This window comes from Neolamprologus multifasciatus, chromosome 17, assembly GCF_963576455.1.
Source record: "Neolamprologus multifasciatus chromosome 17, fNeoMul1.2, whole genome shotgun sequence".
In the NCBI taxonomy this organism is placed as follows: domain Eukaryota; kingdom Metazoa; phylum Chordata; class Actinopteri; order Cichliformes; family Cichlidae; genus Neolamprologus; species Neolamprologus multifasciatus.
The window spans coordinates 22584195-22606441 of NC_140455.1; the positions used below are offsets into that span (position 1 = coordinate 22584195).

A 22247-nucleotide genomic window follows, 5' to 3' on the forward strand; every position below is an offset into this window, starting at 1 on the left:
AAAACTCACTTACCAGGCTCTCTAAAGCTGACTAATCCATTAGTCACATTTCGTTTCCATACGCAAAGCAAAATTTCAGCGCTTCAGCTTGTAACACAAAATTGTTATTGCAATACACACTTTATTAACTTTAAAAAAGCTATCTTTGTGGCCTCTAACAGTCATTTATCTTTGCTTTTCTTTTTGTTGTTGTTGTTATTTTGAGGGGGTTTTTTTAAACTTGAGAAGTAGTTTCCAGGAAAATCCAACAGACGTCACATTTATACCTCTCTATTACTCACCTGTAGCTCAAACAGTGAGCAGTACTGTAATAGGACTGAGTAATGTTAGCTTGCAAATTGAATCCACTAATCATTAATATATATATATATATATATATACTTTTTTTTTTTTAAAAACTGCTCCCAGTCCAACACAGACTCTATAAGAAGCTCCTCACAAGGACAAAAGTGCAGTTAAGAGTCACAAATGTCATTAATAAGAAATACTCAAGTTCTTTCACTCCAAACTCACTCATGTCCATGTTTATGGACTTTACATTGTGCACTGATACGCAGTCATGTTGGACCAGGAAGGGGCCATTCCCAAACTGTTCCCACAAAATTGGGAGCATAAAGTTGTCTAAAATGTCTTGGCATCCTGAAGCATTAAGAGTTCCTTTCAGTGGAAATAAGAACCCAAAAAACAAGGCCTCACCATAATCTTTCCTCCACCAAACTCTGGGCCTTTCTCAATATGCGTACTTGCGTTCTCGTGTACTCGTGATACGTCATCAGTCGGAGACCAAGTACTGTTCCAATTCGAAGTACGCATCAAGCCGAGAACGCGAAAAAGTCCCGGATGTGTTCTCGCTCCGCCCGTTTTATCGAGCATGCATCAGTGGTGACTTGTGTGGACTTGGTACAGCTAAATATCCCAGAATGCATTTCGTCCAAAACTCAAACGCGGGCGGCAATGGCGGACGAGCGGGGCTAAAACTTTTAAATATTAATCTTTCTGGGACACAAAATAAACTTTTAAGTTCTTTTCAAGCGAGAATGTAGCTGTGTAAACTTCAAATATCTGCTCGATTTATCAAGATATCATATATTTCCAAACGCGCTCCGACGTTTTCAGAGACGTCTCTGACCCGCCAGCTCCATAGCAGACAGCGAGGTCGAGGATTATTACAGCCGGCGAGAACAGCGGACTCCCGGCACATCGTTTTCAACCCCCCCCCCCCCCCCCCCCCGCGGTCTTTTCGCTACTCAGGTTAAACAAACCCCAAACCCCAGTAGCTGTCTATTGTATTGAGTGTCCACTAAAATAAAAATAAAAGCGTTCTAACATCTCACCTGCTTGTTTTATTAAGGTATGTACACGTATGTACATGTACACTATTTTTTATTAATAGAGATTTCACTACTGAGGTTAATGTTTGGTTTATTTCAGTGTTATATTTGTTCCTGAGTAAACCGGTTTGGCTGAGATTAAAGTTAAGCTTCATAACATATTACTCACAGTCAAATTAAGAGGGGACGGCAGTAAAAACTCCGGACCTGTGACATCATCAAGTACGCTGGTGTTCCAATTGTACAAATCGCGAGTCCGTGCTTGTGTTCTCGGCGAGTCCGTACTCCCATGCGTTCTCGGCGAGTACGTACGCGGCGAGAACGCACGCGGCGAGAACGCGAGTACGTACTCGCGTACTTGAGAATTGAGAAAGGGCCTCTGTCTGGTCTTTAAGTCTGACGTCATTAGCCATGTCTGGGCCCAAACTCCGCCACAGGTCCTTAAGTCAAACGATCACTGCAGCATCACTGAGAGTTAAAAAACTGTCTAAATTCTTTCATCTGTAATGAAATGATCAGTGTGGCTCCTCTACCAGGTGTAACAATTAAGTTTAACATCCAGACATCCATGAAAGTAGAATTTATGAAATTTAACAGAGTTAGAAGTATAAATATAACAAATATAAATATAATATACCATGTTCTGACTGAGGGATTGCTGAAACAAATTAAAACGTACAGCTCTGCTATAACTTCCAACATAAATGAAGACAGGAAACTAAACAGCAGTGACTTTTGTAGGGTTACTGAAGTTTGGCTAGCTGGTACATAACGATGTGCTACATGACCGCTAGCAACACAGCTATATTAGCATAATATAAACAGTGAAGCTGGAGGATGAAAGCTAACTAACGGAGGACTTTTTTCCACAAATTAAAAGTTAATGTGAGGGTTCCCAACGGTTAGAGGTAAATGCAATCGCATGGGAGGATGCTGTAAACGGACCAAACTTCAGTCAGGAGAACAACTGAGATAATCCATCCACAATACGAGGTTAGTCATTCATATACTGCTGCATAGGCTGGGCTGTAGTTACATGTATGGGTTTAAAAACTGAGCTTTAAAATGAATAGCGGTAATAAAACCCGAGAGACGCCGACAGTGATCGCTGACTGTTTTTAGGGGCTTTTTGAGATTAAATAGAACGAGATACAAACTATTAAAACATGTTACAGTTTTTTCTGAATGCTTAAACCCTAACTGTGATTCTTATAGCACAATTTCTAAAACTATTAATACTCATAGTAAAACCACTCACTGAGTTTGCAAAACTAAAAGCACAAACACTGCTTTGCACTCAGTTTGCCATTTTGTAACACACACTTTGCAAACCTGTAGCTACAATCCACTGCACAGCAATCTTTTTGCAGAACTGTAAACACAACTCACTGCTTTACACTCAATTTCCAAATGATCAACGCACTCCTAGCAAAACTATACACATTTAAGGCTATTATTTACACTATTTTGCCAACTGTCTGGCACACTGTCACAAGTGAAAACTTTTTTAGATAATTAGTTCACTTTGCAATCAGCCCTAGCACTATAATACAGGTAAGCTCTGTGTGTGGAGTACAATGGAGGGAGCAGGAAGAGTGAGAAGTAGAGGAGGTCAAGGAAGAGGACGTGGAGGTGAAGAAGTAGGATGAAGAGGACGACAAGGACAAGGAGGAGCAAGAGGAGGACGAGGAGGACGAGGAGGGGGGAGAGGAAGGGTAAGAAGAGTAAGACATAGAATTGCTGATGACATCAGAGCTACAATAGTGGACCATGTGCTTGTTACAGTTTTTTCTGATGGCTTGAGAACATTTTTTGTAACTATTGGCTATTTTTGCAAAACTCTACACACAAATAAGAAAACTCTTCACCCAATCAGCAAAACATTGTAGTTTTCTTGTAAAAGCGAATAACCTTTGCTTAACTCTCCACACCTTTGTAAAAATGGTATTTTTGTATCCAACAGCTAACACAAGCCATCACATTAATAAGCACACAATGCATCAACTACACACTGATGGTATGAATAAAAAACACATCTGGCTTTTGCTCTCTCGGTGCACAAGGTAGGCTATGTCAGTTTGAGCTCATACTTTTGTCATAGATCTGTAAGCATAGAGGGATCCAAACTTCAAGTACTATTATTCACACACATCAAAACAAACACAAGTGTTTATTTCCAAGTATAGGATTATTTGCAATCGCCATATTGACTATATGGGTTTCTTGGTCTGCAGTGAACATGCTTCCTCTGCCCCCAGCATCTGGTCATCTAGCAATTATGTAAAGTAACAATTTCAGTGTTTTTAAGGTATTGTTGTGTTCCTCATTGGCATATGGCAGTGCTACAAATCTTAGTGCAAAGTGACTGTACTAACCGATTCTCATTTCAAAATGTCCTTATGATACTTGCTACAGTGTAGCGGCTCGAGTTAGGCTGGGCCCGTTGGCCAGCTTCCGTCAGGGTCATTCCACAGTTGATTACATGGTCCACTAATGTAGCTCTGATGTCATCAGCAATTCTATGTCTTACTCTTCTTACCCTTCCTCTCCCCCCTCCTCATCCTCCTCGTCCTCCTCTTGCTCCTCCTTGTCCTTGTCGTCCTCTTCATCCTACTTCTTCACCTCCACGTCCTCTTCCTTGACCTCCTCTACTTCTCACTCTTCCTGCTCCCTCCATTGTACTCCACACACAGAGCTTACCTGTATTATAGTGCTAGGGCTGATTGCAAAGTGAACTAATTATCTAAAAAAGTTTTCACTTGTGACAGTGTGCCAGACAGTTGGCAAAATAGTGTAAATAATGGCCTTAAATGTGTATAGTTTTGCTAGGAGTGCGTTGATCATTTGGAAATTGAGTGTAAAGCAGTGAGTTGTGTTTACAGTTCTGCAAAAAGATTGCTGTGCAGTGGATTGTAGCTACAGGTTTGAAAAGTGTGTGTTACAAAATGGCAAACTGAGTGCAAAGCAGTGTTTGTGCTTTTAGTTTTGCAAACTCAGTGAGTGGTTTTACTATGAGTATTAATAGTTTTAGAAATTGTGCTATAAGAATCACAGTTAGGGTTTAAGCATTCAGAAAAAACTGTAAATACAGACTACTTTGGGCCCAGAAGCAGGATTCATCACGTCATCACTTAAAGACCGGATACTTGGGACAATGCAGTCAGATAAGTACTGTTGTCCTGGCAACCGCCAAACCCAGACTCACCCGTTGGATTGCCAGATGGAGAAGCGGGATTTGTCATTCCAGAGAATCCATCTCCACTACTGTAGAGTTCAGTGGCAGCATGCTTTACATCACTATATCCCACACTTTGCATGGCACTTGGTGATGTAAGGCTTGGATGCAGCTGCTTGTAACCCATTCCATGAAGCTCTCATTAAGTTTGGAGGTTTGTGGCGAGTGACTCAGAAAGTTGGCAACCTATGGATATTATGCACCTCAGCATTTGCCACTGAGTTGCTGTTGTTCCCAGTCACTTCCTTTTTGTTTTAATACCACTAACAGTTGACTGTGAAATATATGGTAGTAAGGAAACTTTCCTACATTCTACCATGGTACCAGGGTGGAATTCACATATCTAAACCTCCATGGCTACAGGTGCTTGATTTTACACACCAGTAAGTACTTTTAGTACTAGCAGATCATTCATACATGAATTACAATTTCTAGCTGCACTGCCAGATATTTCAGTGTCCTGACTCTTGCTATTAATTTGCACCAACAGGCACACTTGACCTCAGAGTGGAACCTCACTCTTCAGTTTAACCCAGAACAACTTGACATCAATTTAGACATTTTTTGCACTCACTTCTGGCTCCCTCACCATACGAGAAAATTAAAAATTGCTACAGGGTGTTATGGGTACTTCCAAGCAACAACGTTTCCATAGCCACTAAAATCACCATGCTGATACTTTTAGGCATTGTCTCCAGAGATTGTTTGTGATAGGCAAAACACTTTATGAAGCCAGAATGTCGACTGGCTACATATTTAAAGCTTTCAGCAAAATAATTTCCCTTCAGATGATGAGTTATATCAGAATTCAGATCAATTGTAGCAGCTCTTTAAGACTTCATCAACAGTAAGTGTTGTAAGCACACAAAAACAATAAAATTAGTTTTGTTTGTTGTTGTTGTTGTTTTTAAAGCTGATTTTGCTGCCATTATGGTTTTTTGATGAGGTGCTCAGAGTTTCTTTCTCTGCAGACTGATGCTCAGTGCAGTATATCTTCTGACAGTTATTTGCATGCATTTCCATATTTTGGTGATTTTTCTTTCTTTTTTTGCAAGGCGCTAACAGCTTTCTTGAAATCAGCTCGTTGGTACAAAAATATTCTTTTATACCAATCAAACAATTTTATCTTATAGATACAGCTCAAAAATGTCAGTGGTAAATGTTTTTGTGATAGGCTGATATTCCCTAAAGATTTAAAATTGGTTGAATAGTTTTCAAACGTATAGGCACAACATTGGTTCATTTTTTGAGTTTGGTGCCTTTCTTCCTTTAATGCTTATGTGAGTCACAGGTAAGTGGTTAACACAAAAATAACTAAATTAAAAGGCAAAAATTAAAAGAGGTTCAGAAATGCTGGAATACTAATGATCAAGCTAACTCCTAAAACTAAAAGAAAGTTGCTGCTTAAAAGCAAAATATAAAGAAATGAGGGGCGACTTGGGAACTTTGTCGAGTAGTAAACCTAAGCATTTTAACATGACTGATCATAAATAAAAATAAAAATGGCACTGTATTTTCATCCATTGCTGCACAGGTGTATCAAACAGATATAGATACCTACAATTTAGTAATGCATTGATAAAATGGAACTTGATTGACTGAAACTGAAGCACAAATTTATTGATCGGTCTGTGTGACACAGCAGCTGATGTTATATCTCAGATAACTGCATGAGAAATGATCCAAAAAGCACCAACAGCCCAGTGCGGTTCAGTCCAGCAGCCCCTGGTTAATTATGGTCAGGACACCTGTCAGTCCCTAACTCTGATGAAGCTGTTATATAAGAGTTAACTATCCAAAACCTCTTTCCCCGCCTTTGGGACCAGGCTGTAAACTTGCTCCTTTAATGCCGTGTAGCTACATTTTAACAAGTCAGTCTATAGGGATTTACTTGCTTTTGAATTCAGCCTCAAGTGGCCACTAGAAGAACTGCTTCATTTTTCAGCGCTGAAGGTTGGGAAATTAAACAGATGTGTTGTTGTAATTTAAGAGGTCTGGCTGGGTGTCTATTAAAAATGTGTTCTGAATGGGATTCATCTGATTAAATCCAACTTTAGCTTTTCTTTGAGAGACCTTATTTAACTTTTTCATATATAGAGCACACACTTCTCACACAAAAAAATATATGAATATATGAATATATGAAAACCACAGTAAACAAAACAATGCTTTACATATTTTACATTTACTTCAAGCTGCAAAAGCATGGAGGCTTCATTTCTAGGGATCAATAAAGAATCTGTATTGAAGATGGATTGGTTGCTCAGTGCCTGTCTGTTAATGGCAGCATCAACCTGGAGGGAACCAGGTATGGCTAGATGCAAACAGCCCAATAAGAACAGATTCTCTGACAGTGTAAAATATCAAGTTTCCCTTATCACTAAAGAAATCAATTTTAGCTTAAAAAAGATCTGAAAATGGGGAAAAAGAACACTGGTAGATTCCATGCATTCAGATAGACGTACCAAGAGAAAAGGCTAGATAAGTGCAGCCCTAATTTTGTATATCTACAAGGCTAAAGGTGATTTGGTAAGACGTAATGGGGGGGGATGGGGGGGGGAACCCTGACTAATCCTCGCTCTTTGCCTTTCTTACAACTATATTCTGATGCTTTTCACTGTGAAGATTTTCACTTACAGAGTAATACTAGCTCACAGTTCTTCGTAGTGATATTAGAAAGGAGAATGCCACTTCAAACTAAAGCGTAAACACTCGCAGAATGTGTGCAGACATGTGTCATGATATTATACAGGAGGGTCTGAGAGTTCATGTTAGCACGTTCATTACGCTGCTTGTTTCTCAGGAATTCAGTCGGTGCTGTTTAAGTCTATTCTGCCATTAAACACACAATGCACCATGTCTCTATTTTCTCCTCACTTCAGGCAGAAACAAAAATGTCCTTTATGTGCTCCAAGGCAAGTGTGTTACATCATGTCTATACTACACACTGGATGTCTTATAAAATAAAATCAAGGCTTCTTTATGTCTGAAACCGAGGGTGTCCTTGAGCATGCTCCCAGCATCATGAGAACACCTCTGACTCCACCTACTGGTAGATCTGTCTGAAAATGTTTACCAGGAGACTTGCAGTGTGTATTTCTCTCTTTTTTTTTAAAGCAACATGTGAATATTCTAAAATGGAATAAAAATTAATGTGACCTTTAAAGCTTTTAATTTGCACTCAGTGTGATGCTAATTTGTTCTCAGTTTGCTCCCACACAGCTCACCATCACACATGCTGGCTTGCTGCATTATAGTGACGTCCAAAATAATTCAGTCAGTGTGTCATGTTTCACAATATTAAGCATTATGCAATGAAACAGAGTAAATGAATCACAAAAAACATAATCAAAACACAAACAAAATAATTCTAAATAAAGTTTTATATTGACACACATGGTTCTCAAACCGGTGGGCAGGTCCCATTTGCGGTGCATAAAGCCACTGCAAGTTGGGCATTTGACTAAAATTTGACTAAAATTTAGCTTTGGTATTTTTCATAGTTTATGACTGATTAAAGAAATGTTGGTGTAGGGGCATGAACTTCTTTTGGCAACTGAAGTGAGGCAAATCAGAAAAAAGACAGAGAACCACTAGTTTACACATTTTATAGATTCGTTGGCCAATTTATTAGGTGCACCTTTTCAAGCACAAATATCTAATCAGCCATTCACACGATTGCAACTCAGTACATTTAGACACGTAGACTGAGTGAATAGATTTTAAACACAGCATTGTTGAATATTTTAGAAACTGCTGATCTACTGGGATTTTCCTGCACAGTCTTTTCTGGAGTTTGTGCAGGAAATGGTCTGAATAAGAGAAAATATCCAGCGATCAGTTCTATGGCTAAAAAAACTTGTTGATACCAGAGGTCAGAGGAGAAGGGGCAGACTGCTTCAAGCTCACAGGAAGGCAGCAGTAACTGAAATAGCTACTTGTTATCACCAACGTATATGTTATCTGTACCAAAAATATCTCAGAATGGACAGCAGAAGACTACACTGGATGCCACTCCTGTCAGCAATGAGCAGGAAACTGAGGCTACAGTTCACACAGGATCACCACAATTAGAACCTCAAACATGGGCTGGTCTGGGGAGTCTTGATTTCTGTTGCAACATTTGGATGGTAGTATCATAATTTGCCATAAACAGCATGAAAACATGGATCTGGTGGTGTAACGTGCAAGGAATATTTCACTGGCATACTTTGGACACCTATATAAACATAGTGCACCCATCTTCTGATGGCTGCTCTCAGACTGGTTTTTTAAACAGGACAATGAGTTCACTCAAATGACCACGTCATCAGAACACCGTGGGATGTGGTGGAATGGAAATTTTCCTCAGGGATGTACATGCAATGAATCTGCAGGAAGTCTATGACGCTATTATCTCAATATGGACCAAATTCTCTGAGGAATGTTTCCCAGCACTTTCTTTCTATGTCATGAAGAATTAAGGCAGCTCTGAAGGTACAAGATGTACATAACAAAGAAGCTGTTGAGTATATATGTAAATCTTCACTGCAGCATGTATATCATATGTGAACAAGAAACACATCTGAATATAAATGTCAAAAACTCTGTGCTGGATTGCTACAAACCTCTCCAAAAACTCAAACCAAGAAACACTATTAAAATAGACAAAAATCTTAAATATTAAGATAGACTTTTTTTCTTTTAAATCCTCACAGTTGAGTAAGTACAACAGTTCAGTAAAATACCATGCGACAAAACAAAATGGCAAAATAAATGTTAAAAAATTGCACAAACGGAAATAACTAAAGGGGAAAAGTAAAAAACAATAAATGACATATGATAAATAGAAACTCTTAATAATAATTTCTATTTTAGATAAATTATTTGTAAAAAGTTGAATACAGCACAATTAAAGGTAAAAGTCTAAATGAAATCATTATCATCACTTAGAGGTCACTACAGTGGATTATCTGTCTCAGCTTCCTCTGTCACACTAACCCTCTAAGTCCTCCATTGATAAGAGGAGAAGAGGAAAACCACGCTGAGCATTCATCTCCACTATATCCACTATCCCTCCTCTGTATGTCAGAATCATCTCAACCTTCTCTGTCTTACTTTGCTCAGCATCTGCTGTCCCTCATATACAATAATAAGTTAAGAATAACATACAACATTATATTAGCCTACAATGGGATGACAAAGCTCATATAGAATACTTTCTTAACACTGAGAGCAGAAGTTGTTTTTTACAATCATTTTATTATCATGAAGGTTGGAAAAAATATGAAAATTACTGAATTCAAAGTGTTGCTTTGTGGCAGCAGTGAGAAAGATACAAGAAATGTCCTTTCTTAGTCTAATATCAGAGGACATGAGTTTTATTGTGAAGGGCAAAAGCGATTCTTCCTCTGCTAACGGATTGTATGCTTTTATTCTGAAGTTATGACTTCCTGAAGTTTCTTCCTGTGTGGCTTTAACTTGACGCCGCACTCTATCGCCTTTTTTAGCTGGATGAAAACTTCATTTCACAGACAAATTCAATGAGAAGGTGAACGCCGACCATGAAGCTCCGTTGAAAGGCGGCCAAAGAGTTTGGAGTAAGCCAACTGGAGGCTGCAGGACCCCGTCGTTAAAACTTTTTCTTTGGTCGAAAACTGTAAGTTTTCCGAAGTTTCAATGAAGTTTTTTGCAGTTTTAAAAACAGAGTTACTGTTAACTGTTGACTTTTCCAGTCTTTACTAAAGTGCTTACTTGACTTCTATGGTGTTAAAAACGCTAAAGTCATCTTGTTTTCTGTTTAATTGGACTTGAAGCTAAAAACGATGTGGACGTGTTAGCTAACGTATTAACCCAGAGGTGAGCTTTTTTCCCCTAACTTTTGCGTATTCATTTGAATATTGAATGTATTCCATATGTTAATGGCTATTTAAGATTATACTGCACATATGGCAGCCTAAAGTTTAATAGCCATAATTGTGTTGAGGTTTTTAGGGTGTATTTATTGTGATATTATCTTTTATTGTGAAAATAATTAGTATTTTCCTCTACCATCGGTGAACACTTCTATAGAAAATCTCCCCGGGTTTTACTGTGATATTTCACTGCAGTTTTAAAATGTTATTTGGGATTAAATCACCAGCCCATGCACCACACATGTGTTTAAATCCCATGTTAACAAAAAACACATGTAGATACTAATAATCCATAGAAGTCATAACGTTATTGGAGACAGTACATTTTTTTCAAAGCATTGCAGTTTCTTTTAGTGCTTTTAATTGTGCTAGCTTTGTATGTGAGGACCCTTATTGCATCACATTTTATTTCTGTATCCATAAATGTGCAGGCCAACTTATGAATCACTGTCGTGAACCTCCAGTCAGACTCAGTTTGGCGCCCAGCATCATTTAGAACATGCTGTAGGAGCCAGCACTTTACAGCTGCTTCAGGTCCAGTGTTGGCTTTTTTCATCATCAGCCTGAGACTTATGCAGCCTTTGTGTGGGTAAAAGTCTGCAGTGTACTTTTTTTATTCAGGAAAACCCCCACTCCTGAGGCACATGACCCCCTGGCAGTGCTCTACTCTCCCTACCTCCCGCTGGTGACGTCTTGGCCTGCAGGCAGAGAACCTAAAACATAACAAAAGATTTTATTTCCCTCTCTGTCAATAACCACATTTGTATTCTCACCTCACTCATTCAGCCAATGATTCATGTCTCAGAAAACCCATGCTGATGCACACTTGCTTGCACAGCCATATCTGATGTTACAGGAGCATAGTAAAACAAATTTTCCAACTGCTTAGTGATTGTTTAAGAGACACAAATAAATAAGTCTAATCTCCTGGAAGCATGTTTCCTCAGGCAGCAGGCATTTGTGTGTGTGTGTCAGTCAGTCAGTCAGGACAAAGTCCATTATTGGCCCATGGCAGTAAACTTGCCTTGCAATAAGATTTACATGGCACACTCCCCAAAGTTTTCTAGATTTAGATTTTGTTTTTCTTAAAGCCACGTGTCCAAAAATTCTACGGGGGCCTTTCTATCTCAGGCACCTTCTTCTTTTTTTTTCTCCATGATATTTGCATTCCTTGCATTCTTGGTGCAGTTCTCTTGTGGTAGTGTATTTTGAAAGAAGGGAGGTGTCATGTTGAAGCCACATGACATACTGGGATGTTTTCATTCTTCTGAAATTAATTATAACCTCTTAATCTAAAACATTTGTCTCACAGGAACAGATTTAAAGGCTTATTCCTCTCTAAATTCAGTAAAATTGATGCTAAAGGCTCCTTTATGATGTGACAGAAGTAATATAGCAGCTCCTGGACTTTCAGCTTTTATTGCAGTGTGTGAAGGGATTGCAGGAAAATTGCAGTGTCTTTGCAAGAGGAAGGTGTTTCCCCAGAATTTGCCAGGAAGCACTTCCTGACTGGACTGAGTGAAGGTCTTCCTGAGCGTAAGGATGCCTCTGTTTCAATCCTGTTTACAGTTTCAGCCCATTTATTGGAAGCGCTTATAATGGCGAGAGTAATACTAGGATTTCTGTGTTACGTTAGTGATAACAAAGGCAACAAACTGTAGTTTTTCTTGGCTTGCTGAGATCTCTTACTCATTTCCTCCAGAGCTTTTCTTTATTTTGTCAATTTATTTTTCCCCTCTAGTTTGAATTCTGCCTGTGATGTAGTTTGGGCCACGTGGAAAAACTGCAGTAACTTGGGATCAGAGTCGTGGTGCTACCATGTGAGGCTCTAAAAGACAAAGACTTGTTTGTGTAGCGTGTTGCGGCAGCCAGTGCTGCAGTGAGAAACACAGCGCTGGTTTAGTGTCTGACGTTACTATGAAACAACCTGACCTCACAGTAGCCCAGACTGAAAGTTCTATGCACCATCTCTCAGGGGGAAGGGTAAACAAAAGGAGGGTGTTTGACTGGAGCTTTTGACGGGGCTTTTTCTTAAATTGGGTGGCACAGGAAGACCAAGAGCAAGGCGGGTGGGCCAGAATATTCAATCATAAAATGATGACAACTGCTGTGGAAAAATATTAGGTGCAGCCCTGTGCTCCAGTGCACAAAAGACTGCAGATGATTCTTGTACTGAATAAGTTTTTATAAGTTGATTAATGTCTTACTAACTTTTGTCATTGTTATTAGCTGTCAGTTCAGCTCAGGAGGGTTCAAATCCGACTAAAACAAATGTTTTAAAAGGAATGGCAGCAATGTAGGTGTATTGGAGACGGTCTGTATTCAGTTATAGTTTCAGATCTGGTTATATTTGCAGTTTGTTATTTTAATCAAGGGTGATGGTGCTGAAGGAGAAGCGAATGTATTGATTAGATTACTTTTAAAGAAGAAGTAGTCATGAGCTTATGGTAGCAAGTTATTTTAAACTTGTTCTCAGACCTTTGACTTAAAGTCTCACACAGATTTACAAACCATGAGCAAAAGTATCGTACAGCTGATTGTGAGCAGGTCTAAACTGGGTTGCAGTACTTCACCTTATGCTGCTTCTTATGCTACATTCTGAAATGCACATCTGTACCACAGCTGGAGGTAAGTTATAGGAGCACGAGGCACCGGTAGAGGCGTGTGTGTGTTACAGAGACCGACCATTCAACGTATGGTCAAGTAATCCCAGCCTATTTACTTTTCAGATGCTTCATCCCTCCCCCCTCCTCCTTCTATATCACTCCAAATCCATCTGGTTGATGTTAAAACCACCTCTTAGCCCCAGAAAAGTAGAGTTTGATTCTCTTAATGATTTCTTTCTTTAAAATTGAAAAATTCTTCTGTCAGATGGATTTAGATCAGTAGCATTGATTCCTTTTTTTTTTTTTTTTTTTTTTTTTCTTTTTTTTTTTTGGACAAACATTTATTCAATTGGCAAGAGCAGAACAATAAGTGAATGATGTCATTAATGTGGTTTTATAGTGTGGTTTTTATAATGTTAGATGGCCTCTCAGACCTCCACAAAAAAGCTGTTTTTAGGCCTCTGAACATGTGCTTTTTATCCATTGCTTTTGCAATTATTGCCTTTTTAAAATAAAAACTTTAGAGTGAACTAAGGTTTGTGAGCAATTTATTCATGATGGATATAAGTGGATATTTGCTTTGTAAAAGTGTATCAAAAGAGCATTATTCAGTTGAATAGGCTTGGAGTGAAATGTCCACCTCTTTCATAGAAGTTTACCCTCTGACTGGTCCCAGCAGATACGTACCCCTCCCTAAGCCTGGTTCAGGCAGAGGTCCCTTCCTGTTAAAGAGGAGTATTTCCTCACCACCATCAACAAATGCTTGCTCATAGAGGGTCATCTGATCCGTCATCCGATGGGGTTTTCTTTCTAATATTGTATGGTTTTTAACTTAAAATATAAAGGGCAATTCTTGTGAAATCAAGTTAGAGGTTGTGTCTACTGTTTTTGTTTCCCGATGTTGTTTCTCCTGACACTGACGATCAAAAATTATGCAACAACCAGCTGGGCGTACAGAGCAAAGACTTTGGCCTAAAGAAAAGCTACAACCACTTGAAGCTGGCTCTGCATCGTCTCAGTATCATCACATCATCTCAATATGTGGGATAACAATGATGCTCAGTCCCACAAAGATGTTTGTGGTCTTGATGGTATATTTTAAAACAAACTGGAGGCCAATTGTGGTTACGTTTTTGCAAAAGTCTGTAATGTGGATGTGTTTTCCTTCTGATCAGTGTTTTCCTGGTGTGTCTGAAAAGATATCTATGATAGTCGGGACCAAGCCTCTTCCTTCCTACTTAAGACAATAAAAAAAATAAAAAATAAGAGTTAAGAAATTTCCTTAAACAGCTGGACACTATCTTTTTTTGAGGAAAAATTACTTCAGCAGGACTGAATGTTTGTGTGTGTTTCAACTTTCATCAGGGAAGAATAGACTTTAGTATTTCTAGCACAGGATGGATCATGTGTGATGTCAAAACAAACTACTGTGGTCAACAATGGAGCTCCATGGCACAGAGGAATAGGATATTTCTGGCTCTAGCAGATAGACAATACTTGTTTGCAGGATCAGTTCTTTGCTGCGTTTAGTTGTTTTTTTTTTGTTTGTTTGTTTGTTTGTTTTGTTGTTTTTTTTGGCTTGGTAAAATCTCTGAATCCATTTGCGTTGTCTCCATGTATATGACACGGCAGCTTTTGTTTGTTGTTTCTTGTTGGCATTTTATCTTTTCCCTTCTTGGGTCAGTTTAAATGTCTTGGGCTTTGACATAATACAGTCCTTGGGGGATTTAGTGTGAAGGAAAGAGGGTCAAAAAGGTCAGCAGGAATGTCACTGCCTGGTATTAGTGTTTAGTTTGTGGGAGAACTGGCCTGCTTAGGAATGTATGCAGTCATCACTCCTACGCTTCAGGCATCAGACAATATTATTTCATATGGACCCTTCTTCACAAGGCCACAGATGGACTCTCTCTCAATAATAAATAAATAAATAAATAAATAAATAAATATATGAAAAAAAATATGGCTAAACCTAAAGATGAGAGGTTTAGCCATATTTTTTTTCATATATTTATTTATTTATTTATTTAATGGATGACCTGTTAATCACTGATGTGAGTGGAAAATCCCTGACATTTTAAAGGCTTTGAGTCTAAAGAATGACCAAACCAGTTTTTACGGAAGGCTTCAGTGCCATCTATTTGCTGCATGGCCAGCACAAAATTGACTTTTATTTTCGTGTGCTCATTTAATTCTTGTTTTGACTCTTTTCCAGAGATAAATTGACCTGGCATTTTGACTTTCATGGGAATTGTTACTAAATGGGATTTCACATGAAACTCATTCCAGTTTCAATGTGGCTTTTATCACATGACAACATAAAAAGATGGAAATCTCTTTCAAGTGCGCAAACACACTGTGATTTATTTTATATTCAAATATTCTCATTCTATTTCATATCTCCTCAAGGGACAAAAAATGGGACCATTAAGGACAGCTGAACAGAGCATGAGTTAGGGTGTCTTGTGAAGGATTTCATTATTTACATGTTTATTTGTTTGTTTTTAAATTTCAAAAAAGTGTTTCCAGCAACAAATATGACTCTTGAACTATATATTTTCTCCAGAGTTTATTCAAAAAGCTTCCTGTTTCCATCAAATCACAGAGTAAAGCATAGTAGTAGCAGTCGTAGTAAGAAGTGCATCGGTGGTGTGCCTCCAACCTCATTCCACTTGGAAACTTTACAGTTTATATGGAAAGCAGGTTGTTATATCTTCGGATGCATGTGTCTGCATAACCAGGGTTCTGTTTAGATTCAAGCGTAATGATATGTTGATGTTGTACTACAAATACAGCACTTTGTATGACATTTTGGAACAAACCTACACCCACTTCTCTGCAGTTAAACCAGGCACCAAAGCACTTAAGGCTCCTTGTTTTAACAGCAGACTGTAGCAAACCCAGCTCACATATTGAGGTCATTGGTCTTAATTAAGCCCTTAATGCCAATTTCTTACCCTACTGGGTATGACACTGTGACCCCACAGAGGGAGGAAATGAGGCAAAGCCACTAGTCCCTGCCCCCCTCCCCTTTTTACTATGCGATGTCTGAACAAGTGGGGTTACTGTTTTTATGTCGGACAGCTGGGCTCTCTGTGCCATATTGTTTACTATTTCAGTTCCTCTAAATCAGATTTTGTTTGAAGCGATAAGTGGCCAGTGCAAGTAAAAGAGAGACATGTGATAAGTGTTTGAATCCACTGGTCATGGGTATATTGTCCAACTTTGTTATGGAAGTTTGAAATGCCGAGCATGCTGGAGCTACAAGGCCTGAGACCCCTGGGAGAATAGTGCCATTATTTTAGAGAGGAGCCTGGCCATGAGCACTCGTGACTGCCCACTCGCCGGAAATAAGGGCTTCTGGGTAATAAGTCCTGGAAATCACTTTGTTTTTTGTCTCTGAGGCAGCCAGTTTTTTTTGTTTTTTGTTTTCTTTTTTTGTGTCGCTGACTGCAAGGGTAATTTGATGCAGCAGTCATTTGAAAAGGAAGAATGAGATCTTTTACTGTAACAAGATTAGTGATAACTTGGTTATTTCTTTTTCAAGTGGAAATGTAAATGCATGCATACAGGCAGGCTTTCTGGTTCAAAACAGGCTATTGTGCATCAACAGTGCAATTTCCTTACCAGTAACTATAACAGGGACAAGGGTGGCATCAAAAATATATGTAAAGGACTCTTTAGGGAATTGCCTGATTCACCAGAAACTGCAGTTTACTGTTGTTGTCTTGCTTTTCTTTACTGGACATGTTAATTTTAGTTGTTTAGATGTGGCATGAACAGTTTGCAAATTTGTCTGCCTACTCTTAGGAAGTGGCTCTCCAGTCCTGTTTTGGATAAAAACATCCCTCCCACCAAGTTTCAGTGTTTTCACCACAGTAGACTTTAAGACCTGGCATTTTAGGGAATACTGACATTCTTGGTTGAAAACATGTCCAGCTAGTCCAGCGTGTTACATCTGCTATATTTTAAAAACTGTTACTGGGTAACATTAGGAGTGATGGTTGCACAAGAAAAGGGCCAGTGTATGCCCACATTGTTTTTAATGCAATGTCAAACAAATAACACGACATATCATAATGTGGACTATTATATAAAAACGTATGAGCCCCACTACTTCTTTCAGTGTATAATGAATCTTTTGAATGTGGTCTATTGCCCCCCTACATTGTCTCAAGCACTAATTACTGTTCTCTTAAAGAAGGGTAAGGATCCTACGTCTTGCACCTCATATAGGCCTATTTCACTGCTGAATGTGGATGTTAAAGTCTTGGCAAAAATTTTAGCAATTCGCCTTGAAAAGGTTCTTCCTACTATTATTTCAGATGAACAGAATGGCTTTATTAAAGGCCGCCAGCTGTTCTTTAATGTCCGCACGCTTTTGAATGTCATTCTTTCCCAACACTCGGCCACTAATCCAGAAGTAGTTATCTCACTTGACGCTGAGAAAGCTTTCGATCGTGTGGAGTGGAGCTTTCTCTTTGCGGTCTTACAAAGATTTGGTTTCAAGGACAGATTCATTTCGTGGATTCGACTGTTGTACAAGGCACCCCAAGCCAGTGTCTATACAAATGGTGTTTCCTCTGGCTACTTCTCATTGTCACGCGGTACGAGACAGGGTTGCCCCCTGTCCCCCCTACTTTTTGCTATTGTAATTGAACCCCTATCTATAGCTTTGAGGGCCCTTCCTCATTTTCATGGTATTTCCCGGTCAGGCCTTGACGTAAAATTGTCTTTATATGCAGATGACCTGCTTCTTTATGTTTCTGATCCCTTATCTAGCATACCATCGATTGTGTCTCTATTAAACAAGTTCGGCTCTTTGTCAGGTTACAAAATAAATCTTCTTAAAAGTGAATGTTTCCCCATAAATTCTTTAAGTCTTACACTTAAGCAATCTGACATTCCTTTTAGACTTAGCCCTGCCGGCTTTAAATATTTGGGAGTTATCGTGACTCGTACTTTGTCTTCTCTATACTCTTCCAATTTCTCCCCTTTAATGACTCAAATTCAATCAGATTTTCAGAGATGGAAATCGCTACCTTTGTCCCTAATTGGTCGGATCAATGCTGTAAAGATGAACATTTTGCCTCGATTGTTATTTCTGTTTCAGAATATTCCTATATTTTTACCTAAAGCTTTTTTCAAAAAGTTAGACCAGCTAGTTACATCGTTTTTGTGGGGAGGGAAACATCCCAGGGTGAGGAAATCATTATTACAGAGACTGACATTTGATGGTGGTCTTGCCTTGCCTTGCCTAACTTTTTATTTTACTATTGGTCCTCTCATATTCACAAATTGACCCATTGGCTTGAATCCCAAGAACTGCTGTGGTGCAAACTGGAGCGCCTGTCGTGCACTTCCTCATCCTTAGAAGCTTTATTGTTCTCTCCACTACCACTTAAGCCTTCTCATTTCACCCAAAATCCCGTGGTACAGTCTAGTCTAAGGATCTGGTCACAATTCAGGAGTCATTTTAAGTACATCTCTGCATCAGTACACATGCCCATCACACAGAACCATCTGTTTACTCCTGGCCTCATTGATGGTACCTATGTACAGTGGAAGCGTCATGGTATTAACACGTTTAAGGATCTCTATAAAGATGGCACTTTCTTAACTTTTTTAGACCTGTGTTCAGAAACAAATCTTCCGGCTGCCAATCTATTCCGTTATTTTCAGGCACGGCATTGTACTTCTGCTCTCTTCCCCTCCTACCCTCTTCTTCCAAATGTCCAACCGTGGGAGGAATTCTTATCCCTTAAACCCAATAAGAAGTCAATTATATCTTTAATATATAAACGACTTATGGATTTAAATGTCCATTCAGTTGCTAAAATTAGGGGGGCTTGGGAGCGGGAGTTAGGCATAATATTTTCGGATCAGCAATGGGAGAAAGCAGTATCCAATGTCCGTTGTAGTACGTCCTGTGCCAGGTTACAACTTATCCAGTTCAAGGTGTTGTACAGGGTTTACTATTCAAAGTCTCGTCTGTCTGAGATTTACCCACAAGTAATGGATCAGTGTGAGAGATGTCATGCCACCCCATGTGACCTAGGCCATATGTTCTTTCTGTGCCCAGGACTCCATGGCTTCTGGAGTCAGTATTCAGTTATTCTTTCCAAGGCTCTTGGGACCCAAATCTGCATGGACCCTTTTCTAGCTGTTTTTGGGCTTCCAGTCAACACTGGTCTAACCGACCCTACACACTTCAAAATATTAGCCTTTACATCACTTTTGGCTAGACGTTGCATCTTACTCCTTTGGAAATCTTCAAAGCCACCTTCAGTTTCTTTTTGGTTTAGAGATGTGATGTCACTTCTTAAATTGCAAAAGATAGGCCTTGTGGCGAAGGGCAAATACAGAGAATTTTATCGTATCTGGGGCCCCTTCGTAAATTATTGCAAGTCATTAAACGCTCTACCAGCTGATTAATATCATATCCCCCCCCCCCTTTTTTTTGTTGTTTTTGTTTTTTTTGTGTGTGTTTTGGGGTTTGTTGTTTGTGTTTGTTTTGGGTTTCTTCTTAGGTTTTGTTTTGTTTGTTTGTTTTCATTTTATTTAAGCGTGTGTGTGCGTGCGTGTGTGTGTGTGTGTGTGTGTGTGTGTGTGTATTATCGTATCTGTTCATGTAAGAAAAACTAAAAAATATGTGAGGGGAACAGATTGTATTGTCACTGTAAACTAATGTACACTTGTCTCTCAATAATAATAAAAAAAAACGTATGGAATGCCTACAAATCCATATTTTATTCCAAATACAGCATTTTAAAACACTGGTTGTTTAAACTGAGGCATTTTGCTATTTCATGAAAAAAAATTATTATAATTATTAATGGGTCAGTAACATTGTCTGTATAAAAAGAGCACTTGAGAGAATTGGGTCAAACCCACCTGCCTGCAGTCTAAATCTTTTACCAATTAACAACATTTAGCCATCTTTTTTTTTTTGGGGGGGGGGGGGGGGGGGGGACTTTGATGGCTAAAAATGAGGTTACAAAGTAGCCAAACAAATGCTAGACATTCATCCATACCCTCGTTAGCCTGATTCTGATTCTCACTTTAACTCTAAAACCAAAGGGTTCAACCCTCAAACAAAGTTACAAGTTTGCCAGTGTAATCATTTTTAATCATTTAGATTTTAAAAACAAACTGTTTCCAACAAAGATGACTTCAGATGTTTAATCTGTTCAGTCTTTGGTTTACTGTGACAAACCAGTCCTTCATTTAAAATTTCTTTTGGAAGAATAGCTCTCAAGAGCTGGAGTTTAGTCTGCCCATCACACAATCACTTTTTGAACAAGCACAATCGCACACACATTCAACGAGTGTGTGCTTACACCTGAGCGTTTTTCAAAACACTGACATAAAGCCAACCCTGATGCTTTCAGGGAACATTTGTAAACTGTAGATCCAGAAAATTTGTAACATTATCCAAATAAACACTTCACTAGTGTCATTAAATTTCTGCATTCTGTGAAGAGAAGCTGTCGGTGCTGTTGGCTTAGTGGCAGTTGATGATGTGGTATGTGATTTCATGTGGGCATAAAACACCATCCTCATCACACGGTGTATTTAGAAGTTGTAGTTGAGTGCTGTTAAACATCTATTTAGCCAGATCCAGTTTGAATAGTTGCTTTGATGAAAAGTTGAAGAGCTTTTAGGCAGTAATGGCAATACTCCAGCAGTTTGGGGGATGGCCACGTTTCAATCTTTTCTATCTTACAACGATCAAAGTCTGTTTGTGAACTGATAAAATGAAAAACACTGCTGCAGGCATAGCTGCAGACACCATATTTGGCAGTGATATGTTAATGCCTTTTAGTTCCGGCCAAGATCCTTTATGGAGTTTCCCTTTTTTTCTTATGCTTGTCTTCTCTTTCAGAACAATTGAACACAAGATGATGTCTGACGCTAGCGAGATGTTGGCAGCAGCCTTGGAGCAAATGGATGGGATCATAGCAGGTAACCACAGTGAACATTTGGACTCTAAGACCTGGGAATAGCACTTTTTCAAGTGGGCATGGTAAGCTATGAGGGTCTACTCTACATCTGGAAATCATTAAATTGCAAATACAGAGTCTAGCGGACAATAACGCAGTGTGCCCTCCTCCTACTTTTACCTGCAGTTTAATGTAATCCTTCTGAATATACATGAGTCTGAAATACAGCTGAAACCATGCTTCTAGTGGTCTGCCTCCACTGCATGAAGAATTAAAGTAAGTTTCCATTGTCCCTGCCGTGATGGAAACTAATGGTTATTCAAGCTCTGTGAGTTTGGAATATAAACCTCTTGCTTGCGAGCTTTTGGCTGCACTCTGTATATTTGTGCCGCTGCAGATGAGCAGACCAGGCTTCAGTCTTTGAGTCCCTACTTTTCCACTGATGTGTGTAATTATAGCACTGACCTTTCCAATGGGAACGAGACGGCTGATCACATGATATCACCCCGTCCCCACTGTTTCCGCAGAAACCACAGGCATCATCAAGCCCTGATGCCCTGCTACTGTGGGGGAAGCCATGCTTGATGGGAACATCATGCACTTGAAATCAGTTGGGATGCTGCCGCATTTGCTTCCAAATAAAATGCAGTTGCTACTTATACAGAGAGATTTAATTGTTTTTATTATCTTATATTTTGTCTGATGGACACCATACAAATATTGTTTGCTCAGTATGTTTGCATGATTGTGGTATTCTCGCCACGTCGGCATTAAAGTATCCAAGAAAGTACCTAAAAGTTGTTATGATGCTTTAATTTGCTGAAATGTTTACATGAGTAGGAGGAAAATGGCTTCAGAGGGAAAACCATGTGAGCTATTTAAACGAACATAATGGTCTTTGAGAATTTGATGGAGACCCCAATTAAAATGTTCTATGAAGGATGTGAAGAGCTGCAACTGTCAAACAGCTATGTACTTACAGAGTTTTACCTCTGTAGTTGCCAGTGAGTGTCATCCATAACCCTACTCAGATATGGGACTTGCACGTAAACTTTTTTTTGTTTGTTTGTTTTAAACGCAGAGGTCACTTGCAGTACTTGAAAAATCGTGTTGCACCTGTGCAAGCAACTATTAAATCTAGTAGTGTAACCTTGTTTTTGTTTTTGTCTGTTTGTCTCCCCACTCACTGCTGTCATTAAAAATGGTGTCTCTGTGTTGGGGCTGTGCAGTTGATCAAATTT

General features: G+C 39.1%; 1 protein-coding gene and 1 long non-coding RNA gene across 3 annotated transcripts in view; both read left to right on the forward strand.

Annotated features, from left to right (window-relative positions):
* The first annotated feature begins 2535 nt into the window (after positions 1 to 2535).
* On the forward strand, positions 2536 to 9534 carry LOC146499380 (uncharacterized). Its single transcript, XR_014870401.1, has 3 exons — positions 2536 to 2942; positions 2976 to 3403; positions 3449 to 9534. It is a non-coding gene; the product is annotated as an uncharacterized LOC146499380 (long non-coding RNA).
* Positions 9535 to 10000: 466 nt separating this feature from the next.
* The window catches only part of LOC146499381 (liprin-beta-1-like), a 34898-nt gene continuing 22651 nt past the window's right edge, over positions 10001 to 22247 (forward strand). The window contains exons 1-2 of one of the 2 annotated variants that reach the window (XM_085138906.1): positions 10001 to 10204; positions 20949 to 21028. In XM_085138906.1, coding sequence (XP_084995032.1) covers positions 20965 to 21028 — 64 coding nt within the window. In that variant the 5' untranslated portion in view covers positions 10001 to 10204; positions 20949 to 20964. Of the gene's footprint in view, positions 10205 to 10385; positions 10405 to 20948; positions 21029 to 22247 lie in introns of those variants that run through there. The other variant, XM_085138907.1, reaches the window with a different exon arrangement.